This window comes from Bacillus rossius, chromosome 18 (assembly GCF_032445375.1).
Source record: "Bacillus rossius redtenbacheri isolate Brsri chromosome 18, Brsri_v3, whole genome shotgun sequence".
NCBI lineage: Eukaryota > Metazoa > Arthropoda > Insecta > Phasmatodea > Bacillidae > Bacillus > Bacillus rossius.
Genome location: NC_086345.1, coordinates 14,949,018 through 14,965,893, shown reverse-complemented (window position 1 = coordinate 14,965,893; position 16,876 = coordinate 14,949,018). Strand labels below are relative to the sequence as shown.

At 35.7% G+C, this 16,876-nt stretch overlaps 1 protein-coding gene across 1 annotated transcript; it reads left to right on the top strand.

Moving 5' to 3' along the window:
- Positions 1 to 1,036: 1,036 nt before the first annotated feature.
- Positions 1,037 to 9,903, top strand: LOC134541177 (uncharacterized). The gene is made up of 2 exons (XM_063384409.1): positions 1,037 to 1,443; positions 4,452 to 9,903. Exons 1-2 carry the CDS (start codon positions 1,395 to 1,397, stop codon positions 9,356 to 9,358), a joined length of 4,956 nt encoding a protein of 1,651 aa, XP_063240479.1. The 5' UTR covers positions 1,037 to 1,394; the 3' UTR covers positions 9,359 to 9,903.
- Positions 9,904 to 16,876: the final 6,973 nt, after the last annotated feature.

Sequence of the window (16,876 nt, the reverse complement as noted above, 5' to 3'; positions counted from 1 at the left end):
AGCATACAGCACTGGCCATTGTAAATGCAATGTTGAAAAAATACAACTTTGACCATAAAAATCATGGTACGGTGGCACAATGGCCCTGAACCATGAGTAAACACAAGATTGCGCACTAATGTAAAATATACCTTTAAAATATTATATTTTACATTAATGTGCAATGTTGTGTTTGCTAATGGTTCAGGGCTTTTAGCCACTTTTGTACGCCACGTACCACGAATATTTAAATTTCAATGTGTAGAAGACACTTCGCACAATACAAGAGCATCAGCTCTATACCTACACAATATCTTTATATATTTAAAACATTATATAGAATTTAGTGCAAATCTTGTGTTGACTTATGGTTCATGGCCATCGTGCCTCTTTACCATGATTACTATGGTCAGTGTTGAGTTTTTTTTAAATTGCATTTATAATGGCCAATGCTGTATACTTTAACCTCAAATTATTAGTTAGTGCTGTACTCTTCCTATCATGCATTTACCACAATTTGTATAGCCAGTACTGTACATTTTTTACCATTTGTAAATGTTTTACCATAAGTGTTTTGCTTATGCTATTTTCATGGTCAATGCTGTACCATTTAGATTGTGACATTTTTCATGGCCAGTGATGTATCATTTAAATAGCTAGTACTATACCTTTATGCTTGTTCCATTTTATGGTCAATACTGTACCTTTTGGCTTATGCCATTTTTATGGATACTACTGTACGCTTTGGATCCGCCCACAACGCAGGATGGGGGGAATGAGGGGAAGAAAAATAAATAAGTCTGAAATAAAGCCAACTTCAGTGATGTATTTATGTTAGGTAGTCACGTAAAAATATTCTGCACACATTTATGTACTATTAATACAGTAGTTAAAGTAAATTTGTAACCAACCGCGAACATATGCCTACACTAGAGCAAAGCAAGGAACATCTTAAAATTATTTACATTTTGCACCCAATGCACTCTGCTGAACTTAAAGCCCCACAGCTGAATGTATCTACGTCGGTTTGAAGTAAAATGTAAACAAAATAGTTGGTAAAAACAAGTGACAGTAAATTTTCTGCAAGTGACTTACATTTTACGTTAAAGATTTTCGTTCATTCATATCATCATTAAAATAAAATATCTAGTTTATAGAACAGATTTTTTTTCTGTTTTAATGCTAATCATATACAATTTTAATAATGATACTAGGCCTATATTAACTCTTACTTTAAATTGAACAGTTGTTTCATATTCGTTATTCGCTTGTTTTGCAGCGACTGCCATGCAGCCGGTAAATTCAAATTGTTAAACAATTATCCAAGAAGATTCTTTTGAAACCATTAACGATGTCAGTAAGTGAAGGCATAAGTTGAGATTTATCTAATATTATCTTGAGCCATTATAAAAGCTATGGCTTATTGTCATCACGAGTGTCTGTCTTCTGTTTGCAAGATTAAAGGTAAGAATGTATGTGCTTCAAAGACTGACACTGTCACCATTAGTAAAATATTCCTGGGTCTTAAATACGTAATTATTGTTTACCTATAATTATTAATTATTAGTAAATTAATTTAATTTATTTTAGGATTAGAGCTTCAGTCTAAAAGTTTTTTTCCTGGAGTGTTAAAAAATTAAATTGAAGTTAATATTTTCCAATATTGTTCAGTGTTCTTCAGTTAAAAATAAGAGTTTTTTTTATTATTATTCGGGTTTCCTTTGACCCTTGAACATTTTATTCGCTCTCTAAATACTGTTCATTAAAAAAACTTAGCTACGCTTAAATACTGGTAAGTACACGGGGTTTGCTAAAAATTGAACTTACACATATAATGTACACGGATGGTTACATTCCGTTAAAATTCTGTACAAACTATGCATTGTGCAGAATTTTTTTTAAAAAATCAATTATGAATTAATGTATGTTGAAATAGGTTTTGTTAATAATGTGTATTAAAATACTTATATCTAAACATCTATGAGACAGGACGTTAGTGGGACGATAAAAACGAAGTAATAGTGTGGGAACCTTTACCAAGTACAAATGACGATGAAAATCTTCACACACTAAATCTGTAAAATTAGAATAAAGTAAGTGAAATTATGATGACTGAAAATTTGGTCAAATAGTTGTATCTGATCGGAGAATTAATTAGAACACTCACTAAGAACCCACGCTAAGCAGGGGCGCAACAACTAAATTTCCAAAGGGGGGGCAATATACCTTTTTATAAAGAATCATCGATCCCCCCTATTGATACGGGGGGTGGGGGGGGGGTGGTCCTCCCCCGGGAAAATTTGTATTTCAAGGTGGAAAATGGTTCTATTTAAGCAGTTTTATTATCTAAAAATTGATTACACAGCACTTTCTTTGCCCCCGTTTGCCCCCACTTCAAGGTTTCAGGGGGGGGGGGGGCAAAATACCCTTGCTCTCCCCTGTTGTTGCGCCCCTGACGCTAAGGTATGTAGTGAATTTCACTGCAATAAAAGTTCAAATTGCAGAACTTCCATCATTAATCATTTTAAGTCACAGATTCAATTGGTCCTGTTAAAACGAATTTGCGGTTGAATTTCAGGAATCACTCCCCCCCCCCCCTTTTCCATTTTAGAGTGCAGTTTGAGGCGGTTTAGTACGTTCACAAAGTAGTTAACTATGACCGCATTACAATAGTAATTCTAAAACATATATGTTTTTGTGCTAACTTTGGCAGTTTTAATCAGAAGGAGGCATAATTTTTAATTATTCGGCTTCTATGATTTAATGATTCCGTATTTATTAGTTTTTATAAACCTTAAGACAAAATTAAATTTATAATTTAACTGTTAGTGTGTAGTCTTTTTGTCGCAAACCTCTTTATTTTTAGTATATCATTCTAAATTTTTTTTAAATTCTGTTCAGAAATATTGAGGGTTTTTTTGGGGGGGTGGGGGGGAACCAAGTTTATATTCATTTACAAAATATATAAATGCTTATATTAACGGTTAATTAAAAAAAATGTGTACGACACAATTTCATTCCCTCAATTTATGGTAACAATAAAATATAAATTACCCTTTAAGTTTCTAAAATCCTTTAAGTAAGGACTGATTTGAACCATATAACCTTATATTAACATTAATTATAGTTATATTTCTAATTTATTAAAATCACCGGCTAAACACGCACTAATCGAAGATAAATATTTCAGGATACAACCCGAACTGTTAGTTCAGACTGTTCGGTTCGAACTGAGCACTTGGACTGATTGTGTGCGCAGAGGGCCTCAATTCAGTCAAAACTGTCAGTTCAGACTGTTCGGTTCGAACTGAGCACTTTGACTGATTGTGTGTGCAGAGGGCCTCAATTCAGTCAAAACTGTCAGTTCAGACTGTTCGGTTCGAACTGAGCACTTGGACTGATTGTGTGTGCAGAGGGCCTCAATTCAGTCAAAACTGTCAGTTCAGACTGTTCGGTTCGAACTGAGCACTTGGACTGATTGTGTGTGCAGAGGGCCTCAATTCAGTCCAAACTGTCAGTTCAGACTGTTCGGTTCGAACTGAGCACTTTGACTGATTGTGTGTGCAGAGGGCCTCAATTCAGTCAAAACTGTCAGTTCAGACTGTTCGGTTCGAACTGAGCACTTGGACTGATTGTGTGTGCAGAGGGCCTCAATTCAGTCAAAACTGTCAGTTCAGACTGTTCGGTTCGAACTGAGCACTTGGACTGATTGTGTGTGCAGAGGGCCTCAATTCAGTCCAAACTGTCAGTTCAGACTGATCGGTCCGAACTGGGAGCTGGATTGATCTTGTGTGGGGGCCTTAAGAATATATAACCCCGAATCAGTCCGGAACATACCCGAAGATCTTAGATAACCATTTTGCTAGAATCCCAACCAAACTTTTATTTTACTTGCGATCACCTCTCCTCCCGAAAAGAAAAAAAAAACTAATTTTTTCAAGAAGTTTATTATTTTAATACGATTTTACTTATAGTTAATGTAAATAAATCTAACATGACCAAACTTTGATTTAGGCTACGATCACCTAGACGTGTGAAAAACTGCCCTTTAGGAGAAAAAAAGAAAAAAAAAAGAACGAATTTTTTTCGAGAAATTGTTACCATGTAACTCATACAAACTAATATACATTTTATTACAGCACGAAATAAAACATCAAAGGTTTACTAACGCGGATTTTCCGGGCATATGACTCGGGTGTCAATGAATCTTAGGTTTCTCATTCTCCGCACTCAAAAACTGCTGCTTAATCCAAAATGTTAATTTTATTGTGTTTGTTCAGTGGGACAACTCGCAACAAAGACGCGCAAATTCCTCGTCGCTTTTTTTTTTGCTGACCGTCACAAATAAAACGGAAAATAATTAAAAAATAATACTTTCACATTAAAAAAATATTTTTTAAGGTTTTAGCATAGAAAAGTGCTTAAGTATTTCGAAATATTACTCCACAATGTGTTTTTTTTCCCTGTTTCAGATCATTGCCGCATTCACGATTTTGTTCCACCGCGAGTGTCAACTCCCACTGAAGTTGATGACGTTTGTGGTGAGGAAGTATGTGCAGTGTGTGGTAACATTCACCCCTGCGGTACTACTCAGTTCCGGACATTTCTGCAAACAGCAGGTAATTCTCCTGGAGAAGAGAGATGTTTAACGCGTATGAACAGTGCGTCTGAGCAGGCTTTAGTTGGAAAATCTTGCACCCAAGTAAAAATGTTTCGCTGCCCAAAATCAGTCTGCTCACACAGATTCCTCGCGTGTTGTTCTGATAACGAGCCTGGTGGCGTATCATCCGGTGTAAATAACAAGAACAAACTGTCACGTAACGCATCTTGTCACATGACAGATGACACCAGCGCTAGGCAAGCTAAGAACTGTGGTTGTTTCTCGTGCAAAACATCAAACTTTTATTCAGAAAGTTGCCCTATGCCCATCTCAACAAGGAAGAGGGTCCATTTAAAGGCAACTCAAACTGAAAACGTTCTATCTCACGACATACGAGGGATAGCATCATTTAAAAGCTGTAATGGGGCACCGGATGATTCTCAGCAAAGGAACGAGTGTGCTGAATTTTCACGGGATAGCCACACTGAACATTATAATAACAAATATGATGTTGACAACCAAGAAAAAGTAACTTGTGAGCTTAAGGGAGTGAATCAAAATACGAAAGAGCGCTTGAGAAGTTACAAACATTCCATCATGTCTCCTGAAGAAGTGAAGCCATTGGGAAGTACTGAAGTAAAGTATATGAGAACCAAACAAACTCCGAAAAAATTTAAATTAGTTCGTGGTAAGTTGGTTGAAGTCAATGACGGGTCAAGACGAGAAAGAGCTGAGCCTGGGACTCAGTCCAAATTTGCAGGCGAGCAAGAGATTTGCATTAACCAGAATGCTGTGAAGGAAGAAATATACTCCTGCGGATCGCAAAGTAGTGTTCTTATGAACAGATTTCGTGACATGGATTATTCCCTTGATGATTTTACACCAAGTGAAGAAACCACAAACAATGGGAATGGGAAACAGTATCCGTGGTTTTCGTCCAATATTCCAAACAACAGTACATTCTGTTCCAGTAGGGGCACAACTGTCAAGGAAAGAGACAGATTAGGCAGCATTCTTAAGAAGAACATTTCCCCGTCTGTCGTACATAACTCACCATCATGCATTGTGCATCCTAGTGACGAAGCAGACAGTTATACTAATTCGATGTCGGAACGAAAAGATCAACATACCAAAACTATGTACATGTACAAGTACAAGTACAAGTACAAATATAAATGTCCTTGTACGACAAATGTAAATAGTTCCATCAGCAACATGGAAACATTAGCAAGGCAAAACAGCTCTTACACTAAAAGAATGAAAAACTGTTCAGAACCACTTCAGGAGCAAGAACCTTCAATAAAATCTGAGCCAAAGGCCTCAGTTCGTTTCATGAATAATAAAGAATCATATGCTAGTAGTCAAAAAATGTCATGTTTGTCATCTAGCCTGATTATACCGAAGTCTAGTAAACTTAATGTTCCAAACTATTATTTTCCAGAAAGTAAACAGTCAGAGAGTGGAGTCATTAAAGACGCATCCTTGTGTCGAAATTCAGTGTTATGTTTTCATGAAGGAGAAAATACATTAGGAAATAAATTTTCCTCGAGTGTAGCGAAGGAACAAAATGCTGTGCTGCCTGTTAATGTACGACATGTGGACGATAACCTAAAACATACTGCATATGAAGAGTCATCGGCGCAGCATCTGAGCAGTTTTTCATTTCCTCCACACTTACAGTTAACCTCGCATATACCTAAAGAAAACGACGTCCATGTTGAAAAAGGACGAACAATTCCAGAGGAAATGGATGCTTGTGATGAGGGTGCACAAGGAAGAGGAAATGTTTTAATTCAAACTCAGCAGGTGCGTACCACCGTTGATAATCATAATACATCTAGTGCACGTGATCTGACAGAAGAAACTCAGTCTCTAAGCTACGGTCTTTCAAAAGAAGAAAATGTTGGCACCACAAACAATGTTAAAGTTGAAAGTAAAACTGCAATCAGTGCCAAAAGTACTTTTCCAGAATATGTAGAATTTGAGCAAAATTGTATGACTCAACAGGGGGGAGATAACCAGAATATGCAAGTAAGTCTGGACATGTTAAAATTAAAATTGTGTATGAACAACTCTTCAATAAGCAAAAATGATGACAATAAGTTACAAAATGAAAAAATCCATGAAAGTACCACACTTTATAATCAAATTCCTCTGACTTGTGAATATAGAACTTCAGTCAACTATGAAAGAAACTTAGGTAAAAATTGTAACATAATAGGAAAAAGTCTAGCACCGCTGCAGCATAACTCGTGCATTTATGGAGAAGAAACTGAAGTTTCATCTAAAAGGAGTATGATACCAGAAGGAAAAAGAAGTGACATTGCTGATTTTCCAATTCCAATTGACAGTGCTGACCAATCAGAGAACACGAATGTTAAAGAGAGTTTCGGCGAAGGAAGTAAATATCTGTTAGTGAAAAGTAACGATAATAGCCATAATAACCAACATGCATGCGATGAAGACTCTTTATCTGAAACAGAAATATCTGAGCTAGAGGGAGAGTGTGAAGGTGAAAAGGAAATTGTATCAGGAACATTGAAGGAAGTCTTTAGCACAGGTCCCAGAGAAAATTCAAATATTGATCTCACTGATGATAATGCAGCATATTACAAACAATCATTTGCAGATGACATTTGCGATAAAACCGAAAAAATAGTTGTTCCTGGAAGTTGTGAAAATAACAATTCTCGGGAATTTAGACCAAAAGAAGAAATATGTAACGAAAAATCAGTATTAGAGCAGGAAATAACCTCAGTAACTTCAAATGGTGATGAAAAGAAAGTTTGCATTTTAATTCAAGATTCCGAAGAAACCAATAGAAACTCCATGGTCTTAATTAAGTGCGCAGAGACAAAATCTCCTGATGCAACAGTGTTTCACGAAAATGCTGGCATAGCTGCATCTTTAGTCACAAAAAAATTCCATTCTGTTGGACATGTGGCCCTGGTAGAAATAGTTGCTGATACTTCTGAGTGTGAAAAAGAAGAAAGCGTGTCTTACTTAGAGGGAGAGTCGCATACAGGGGACAATGATAGCTACGCCTGTTGTAAACACCTGGGTGCTGCAGGTGAAATTGATGAGTTACTACAAGAAAGTGACAGTGAAACTGAGTCAGCAATTGATGACAGTGGCTTAAGTTTCCAAGAATATGAACCAGCGACCAAATCGGAAGTGCTGTCGGACGATAGTTATAGCAATGGTAGCGACAATAGCAACGCCACAAAGAAGTACGCTAAAAGGAAATACGAGAGTAGCAGCTGCTCAAGTATTGAAGACCCAGAACAAGCAACTGAAGTTCAAACCATAGACTACAGCAATGACAACAATGAAACTGATGGTGTAGACCGTACCCAAATCGATACCAGTGAAACTTCGATTTTCCTACTCGATGAACAATTTTCCCCTACATATGCAGAGGGATTATCAAGCAGAAGTTCTCAACATGTTGATGAAGTAACAACATATTGTGAAAAGAAACAGCCTTATGAGCATAGTCTTACGATATCCTCAATTGATGAAGTGACTATGCAGGCAGACGAAGAAGTATACAGTGATGTAAAAAACAGTGATCACGAAACTCTTAGTGTTACGCCAGAGCAGTCTCAAACTGCAGATAATGATAATATACTTAGTGATCCTGAAAAGAGTGTGAAGTCCAAATCACATCTTAGCTTAGAAAGTGATAGTCCTTCAAAAATGCTGAACTATAATGACCAAAAATATCAAGAAGACTTTGCTTCGATGAAATCCGACCAAAGTTCGACTAACAGTAAACGAAGCGAATTTTTAGCCCTTTTACAAGACTTTCAAATGTCTTTTTCCTTACAAAAATCAGACACGACGGAATGTGAAAAAACTATTCCAAAAATACAAGAAAGTAACACTGAAACAATTCCCCAAATTCCCACAGTGGATTTGGAAAACATCAGTTGCAAATTTCCTAGCACAGAAGTTTTCACAGCTAACATAGACCCTCTTACATTAGAAAACATTTCAGATACTGAAAGTAACAACCAACATGCCCAGCAAGAAAATCCCCCAACCCCGCTGTCTGAAAGTACAGGTAGGGAAATTCGAACCGAATCGGACTGGGCAAATGAAAAATTCGTCCAGTCAAATCAGGAACGAGATTTCGGTGCACTTGCAACTGAATCCAATGCTGTATTGGAGCTGGACACGATGGAATTGCAGACGAAGAGTTTCAAAATTTCCGAATGTATCGAAAGCAAAAATTCAGACAGTCTGGTGTCGATGTGTGCAAAAGAGAACAATAAGACTCCCGAGAGTGTCACGGTTGATTGCACAGAAAATGTCGGAAGAAACAACCAAAGAACCATACAAACCAACGTCGCAGAGAAACATGCAGGAGATCGTGATACTGATCAACATGATGACAGCGGAACAGAAAATATTCAAAAGCACGATGTTAAACGCAACCCTAACATCCACGCCAAGTTTGGCATCGATAAACCCAAAAATGTGAGCAGTTCTGGCGCTAGTTCCGAAAAGAAGGATGCGAACATTTCTGTAAAGAAAGCCATGTTTGGTAGCGCCAAAAGAAACATCTTGGACGCTTTAAAGTTGAACACAAGAAACGGCGACGACGAAACGAAAAACTCTAAAGACAGCCCTAGAACAAACGGAGGACAGTTAAAGAAATCGAAAACTGACCTATCAACACCAAGTAGCTCAGCACACAAACCAAGAGAACGTACAATGTCCCAGCAACAGGATATCTCTAAACGAAGGCCAAAATCTGTTAAGAAACGCAGTTGAATTCAAGTAATAGGCTTTATAGTTTGTTTCATTCAGGAAAGTGTAAACATGAATTAGGAATCAACTTGAATAAATTATTTGAGATTCGTTCTTAAGAACGGTAAAACCAAAATATTTGTGGCATTTACCGATTGAGATTTATTTTTTAAATATTTGTTATAGGCAGTGCATTTTAATGTAATATTATCGAAGTAAATTCTTAAGTAAAAATTATCAGGTGATTATAACAATATGAATTTTACTTGCCAATATTTAATCCGTAAGTAAATGGTATAATCACTTAAAATAAATGACGTTGTAATAAGTATTGTTTTTATCGTAAAGTATTATTTATGTTCTATTCGTTGTGACTTTGTATCATTCTAGCTATCGATAGGTACGTCATTAAAATTTCACGAAAATAAAATAATGGTTTTTATTTAAAAATTTTAAGTAGTACCTACAATGAACTAATTCTTTGCGTCTAAGTTGGAAACTTATATCATCATCAAACTGTTCAGTGTTATTCCATAGAAAAGAATAAAAAAACAAGTATTTTCATTGGCACTCTATACTTATTTGTTTCCATGTCATGAAACACTTAGTAGAAACTATTATGATTCTGCAATACTTTTAAAAACTGTCTCGATTTCATCAAAGAGTTTCTGGCAAAGAGAATACTGAAATATGGAATGACCCACAAAACATTATTATTCTGTACTTTAAAAAAAAAAAGAAAAAAAAGCCTACATAATCATTTGGCACGAAAAAGAAATGCAATGAATGATTTGGTTAAGACCCCAGTAAATACTGTGTCACGTGGCAACTAGAGTGTTCCATGTCTAATTTCTCTTATCATGAGCTCAAAGAAATGAATGATCCTTGATTGTTTTTTTTTTTGTACAATCTGTCGCGCTGGAACGTTGTACGACGGTTTGTCGAATTTGTCGTGTCGTTTTCTTCGGGGCATCGAGACTCCGGCTTACGACGAAACCAAGAAACTACACTTGTGTAGGCAAGTGCGGAACTTTTAAATGCTACGTGTTATCAGAGACTTTCAAGAAATCTCGATCTGTTTATAAATGGCGCGTTGGATCCTTACAGCGGCTTAGCCAGGCGTCCACCTTAAGACGTTCGATATCGTGTATTTGAAAACAAAAATTTGTATCAAATTCTTACCTACTGGAAATATCCCAGGGGTCAGTATGAATTTTCTGCAAAGAAAAAAAAATCTATGGTGTTAATATTCATAATAAACCCTTCCACGTTTATCATGAACGCATAGCTATCTCATTTTTCACCTTTATTAACGGATGTTTTGAGGAAACATATTTATATATAAAAAAATTTGACTGAATGTTTGTATATTAACATAAAATAAATTTGCGGAAATTCCAATAATTACAAAAGCCAGTTTATCTAATGGGTTTATCATTTACGTTATCATTTGAATATGACATGTAATGAGGTAATTAAAAATAGTGAGTATCGCTGAACGGCAATCACTATTAATTAACGTTCTAGAATTAGGTTTTTTTTAGCTGTTTTTTTAGTCTTAGTGAGCTCATAGCACACAATTTAAGAGGCCAAAAATACTTGCAAAATGCTGAAAAATGTAAATATACAGATAATATGAGGTTGTATGGTCCCTTTTGATTTTTTCTTTTTTAATTTTGTGTTTGAGAGGCAATTAGTTAATTCTTTCGGGATAAGAGCACTACCAAAAACTCATGTTTTGTCCAATATTGACATAACACTAAAGTGCTGAGTACAATGTACAAAACCCATTCAAACAATAGAGCTTTTTAGTTGCACAAATAGTAGAAGTAATGTAGTGTATGATGCATGAATTTTTAGGATCTTACTTTGAGGACAGAAAATGGGAATTTTAACAAATTTACATATCACACATAAAATATATTTATGATAGAAATACCGTTAACAATTAAGTATTTTAAATTATCGTATGAAATTACACATAGCCTCCTCCATCCTTACTGTACTAGGCGAGACTGACATTCGCTGTCAACAGTTATGATCTGAAAAATTAGCTTTGAAATGGAATAGAAAAATCATCGATTAAGGGGTCTACCTAGTCTAAGGTATTGTGTCAGAGATGCGTCGCACTTGTCATCCGTGTGGCTGTAATAAAATAGAAACACACAAGATAGAATTTTCTAAGTTATGTCTGTTCTAAGTTGTGTTTTTCTGAGTTTGACGATTCTAAGTTGCGTGTTTATAAGTTATGACAGTTCTAAGTTGTGTGTTTCTAAGTTATGACAGTTCTCTAAGTTATGATTCTCCAAATTACAAAGTTTCTAATTAGTGTGTTTCTGCGTTATGTGTTTCTAATTTATGTCAGTTCTAAATTATGTGGATTTTTTTCTAGAGAGTTCTAAGTTATGACTTTCATAAGTTGTGTATTTCTAAGTTTTGGGTGGACCCCTTATCTCACGTCTCACTAAAACCAATACACCCCTGACCTCACTGGCCCCTTAATGCACTGTCCGCTTTTTTTATGAGCTTGTACTAAATTAATAACAGCAATACAATAAGTGAGACTGCAGAGAATGTTCGTTAGTGAATGAAAAAAAAAAGAACAAATGAAAGTTCCAGTAATTTCGAAAGAAATATATTTTGAGCTTTACAAATATGTGTGTGTGTGTGTGTGTGCATCTGTTAGAATGAAAAAGCTCGTGTGTGTGTGTTTGTTTTGTGTGTGTACGTTTGTTGTGTGTATATGTTTGTTGTATGTGTGTTTGCTGTGTGTATTTTGGACGTGACAACGTCTAATAAATCGATGAACGCCGGCTGCACGCACGAAAAAGTGTCCCGTTACGCTATGTCCCGTTACAAGGTGTCCCGTTATGCTCACTGTACGTTTGCGCCGCATCTGTCTCTCTTCCACTCGATTGGAACAATCATAGATTTGACTTTTTCGAGGCACATTAAACTTGAAACACTCCCATTCGTTTCCTACTTTTCCTATCATCGTCCTATCCTTAACAGAATAACACAGATTGGAATAAGTTAAATAGCAAACAAGTATAAAAGTTATAGTTAAAATAATCTGTTCGTTTAAGTAATAAACATATTTGAATTAATGAGTTCAAATAAAAGTAAATTTATCAATTAAATTGTAGATTTCATTTTACTCCTTCTTTGTATTCATACAAAATAGTGATAATTCAATAAAAATTATTCAATATGATACATAAAAGTATGCAATCATTTCATCAAATGTTTTGTTATGATGTAGTCACGTTAAACTATCGTCCGTAAACCGACTTTACAGACAACCAATTTTTTTTTTTGTTAGTGACTTCAACGTTTTCCGTTTACTCGGACGTGTGACCACGCGTTACCCATGCGTCGTGGGTGAGAAGACATTTCCCGGGCTCGGCCAATCAGAACCCTCGCAGCTGAGCAGTAAAAGTTTCCAGCAGAGTCGGGTCTGTAATGGGCATGTCCTCTACCGCAGCTAGTAATTATTCAATCCTCTCGAGTTCGCGGCATCGCGTCGTTCCAACTGCGGATTCCTGGTAAATAGTAGGCCAGGCTGATTATCTGGAAATCAGATATGACAAGAGGGGTCGTTACCACAACGCCGAACGTACAATAACGCCGAATACCATAACGCCGAATGCCAAATTGACCGCAACGTCGACAGCTAGAAAACTGCTGTGTACCACAACGCCGAAATACAGTAACGCCGAAAAATGTACCACAACCTAGGCTAGCCTAACCAAGCCTAGCCTAGCCTAACCTAGCCTAACCTAACCTAACCTAACCTAACCTAACCTAACCTAACCTAACCTAACCTAACCTAACCTAACCTAACCTAACCTAACCTAACCTAACCTAACCTAACCTAACCTAACCTAACCTAACCTAACCTAACCTAACCTAACCTAACCTAACCTAACCTAACCTAACCTAACCTAACCTAACCTAACCTAACCTAACCTAACCTAACCTAACCTAACCTAACCTAACCTAACCTAACCTAACCTAACCTAACCTAACCTAACCTAACCTAACCTAACCTAACCTAACCTAACCTAACCTAACCTAACCTAACCTAACCTAACCTAACCTAACCTAACCTAACCTAACCTAACCTAACCTTACCTAAACTTACCTAACCTTTGTGGCAGTCCTGCAATGACATTTTTCGGCGTTAATGTATTTCGGCGTTGTGGTAATTCGGCGTTGTGATACACAGCAGTTTTCTAGCTGTCGGCGTTGTAGTCAATTTGGCATTCGGCGTTATGGTATTCGGCGTTATTGTACGTTCGGCGTTGTGGTATTTCGGTGTTGTGGTGCGTCCCCTGACACGAGAGTAACAAAGGAAATAAGCGAAAATACTTTTTTCCTTTTTTTTTTACACATCGTCACACTGATACCTGGATAACGTGTAATCAGTACTTCTTGCAATTAATCTTCCACGGCAATTAAAATACGAACTGAGAAAATTTTCGCACGACGGTTGATTAATATTAATGTATCACCAGAAAAAATTTTTTTATTAAGTAAAATGTTAAAAATTATATATATTTACATTATTACCGTAAAATCCTACAGACATGTGGGCTTAGAGAAATTAACAGAAAAAAAAGGGGGGGGGGAAACTTGAGTTTCGAAATATTGTTTGCTACTTGGGTTTATCCTGATCAGACGAAAATTACAAGTAGGCCCTATATTGCTAATATAATTAGTAGGAAATCTTAAAAGTAAAGCGATATGCGAAGATCACGTTTAAAGTTTTGGCCACAGTGGAGTGTTTTACAGTCTTAAGGATTTATTTGTACTGTTGTGTTTCAAAAATTGCACATTATAAGAAAAGGGACTGAAATTATTGTTTGCTCCTGTGCCTTCGGTTTACTATAGGGCCCGGCAGATTAATACTGGACGTAAAAATATAAATACACTAACTTACTGTCTAACACTCTCTCAGTGTTTTGCATATAATAGGGGCAGAGGAAAAGAGAATTGGAAAAAAAGGGTGGGGGGGAGGGGGAGAAATTCATCGCTAACGTGTCGCGCTCATGTGCCGGGGGTCATGACTTCGACACCAACTTAAATTCATGAGCAATGAGTCGATTATCCAAGGTGTTCGATGCCCATTTTATTCTTGGAGCGTCTTTTTTTTTTTGACGTGATAACGTCTAATAAATCGATGAACGCCGGCTGCACGCACGAAAAAGTGTCTCGTAACGCACGTTGTCCCGTTACGCTATGTCCTTTTACGCTCACTGTACGCTCTCTTCCACTCGATTGGAACAACCATCGATTTGACTTTTTTCGAGGCACATTAAACTTGAAACACTCCCATTCGTTTCCTACTTTTCCTATCATCGTCCTATCCTTAACAGAATAACACAGTTTGGAAGAAGTTAAATAGCAAACATGTATAAAAGTTATAGTTAAAATAATCTCTTCGTTAAAGTAATAAACATATTTGAATTAATGAGTGCAAATAAAAGTAAATTTATCAATTAAATTGTAGATTTCATTTCACTCCTTCTTTGTATCCATACAAAATAGTGATAATTCAATAAAAATGATTCAATTTTATTCATAAAAATACGCAAACATTTCATCAATGTTTGTTATGACGTCACGTTAAACTATCGTCCGTAAATCGACTTTACATACAACCAATTTTTTTTTAATTCGTTGAGAAGGAAACTAAAGTTTTTCCTACGGTCTGGAAAAATTCGCTGTTTCAATGACCTCTAGGATAGACCCCACGTATATATATGTACTCGGAAAAAAATTAAACCTGTTCATTCAGTGGTTACTGATTCGTGAGAACATTTAGAAAGAAGGCTTGCGATTCGATACCGCTTTCGTTGAGGGTTGTTCAATGGCTCGGAGTCCTTCAGGTAAACTGTGGTCCAGGTTATAATTGTAAAAAAATATATATATTCGGTACCATGTACACTATTAAATTCGTTTTGTTTTATTGTAAAACCTTAAATTATTATCTACAACTTCAGTGTGAAATAATTTTTTATACAACCAAAAATTATTACAAGGGGTAGAATAAACAAGGGTTGGAGGACAAAATTAAATCATAACTCCCTTCGTAGATACACCATCAAATTCGATACAATTGTTTTTAAATATTAAATTATTTTTCTAAAACTTTCGTCTGAATTTTTTTTTGATTAGACAAACAATTGCTGCAAGGGGTTGAAAAACGTACTGGTGGAATTTAAAAAAAAAATCATAACTCCCTTAGTAGGTACACTATCAAATCCATTCAAATTGTTTGTAAATATTATAATTTTTATCTGATTCTTCTGTTGGAAACAATTTTTGATAAGACGAACCATTGTTGCAGGGTGTTGAAAAAATAAAGGGCTAGAATAAAAAAATCATAATCTCTGTACCATGTACATACAGCATTAAATCCGTTGTGTTTTGTTGTAAAACCAAAAATTATTACCTATAACATTCTTCTTAAATTACTTTTTACACGACAACCATTATTGTAACGGGTGGAATAAACAGGGGTTGAATGACAAGAACATTCATAACTCCCTTCGTAGGCGCACCATCAAATTCGTTAAAATTGTTTGTAAATATTATAATTTTTATCTAAAACTTTTGTCTGAAACATGTTTTGATTCGAAGAACCATTCGTGCAAGGGGTTGAAAAAACCTGAGCTTAATACAAAAAGAATAAATTAAACTTCCCTAACATGTATTCTAATGAAATGATGTTTATTTTTGTTTAACTGTTATAATATTGTTGAAAACTTTTATCTGAAGTACATTTTATGAAACAAATCATTACTGCAATGGGTGTTTTTTTTTTTTTTTTTTTTTTTTGCATTCTGTCCTCTCTCCAAAACAAACGCGAATTTTGCAAGTATATAGACATTGGTGTGTTCAATGTCCCTGCGAGAGGGAACCACACATAACGTAGAAACATACAACTTAGGAGTAATAACTTAGAATTCTCGAAAAAAAAAAAAAAAATATCCACACAACTTAGAATTGTCATAAGTTAGAACGATCGTCACTTAGAAACACATAATGCATAAAAAAACAATTTAGAAAATTCGTAACTTATAAAATCCTAACTTAGAACTATCATAAATAAGAAGCACACAACTTAGAATCGTCATAGCTTAGAAACACAAATTAGACCATGTATAACTTAGAGTATTCTATCTTGTGTTTATAAGTCGCGTATGTCTAAGTTATGCGTTTCTAAGTCACGAATTTCTAAGTGTTATATCTCTTAAGTTCCATGTTTATAAGTTGCGTCGTTCTATGTTTCCTGTTTCTAAGTTGTCTGTCTAAGTTTTTGCGTTTATAAGTAGCGTATTTCTAAGTTGTAAATGTCTAAGTGTTGTATTTATAAGTTGTGTGTTTCTAAGTAGTGTGTTTCTAAGTAGTGTGTTTCTAAGTTATAAATGTCTAAGTTTTGCGTTTATAAGTTGCGTATTTCTAAGTTGCAAATGTCTAAGTGATGTGTTTCTAAGTAGTGTGTTTCTAAGTAGTGTGTTTCTAAGTAGTGTGTTT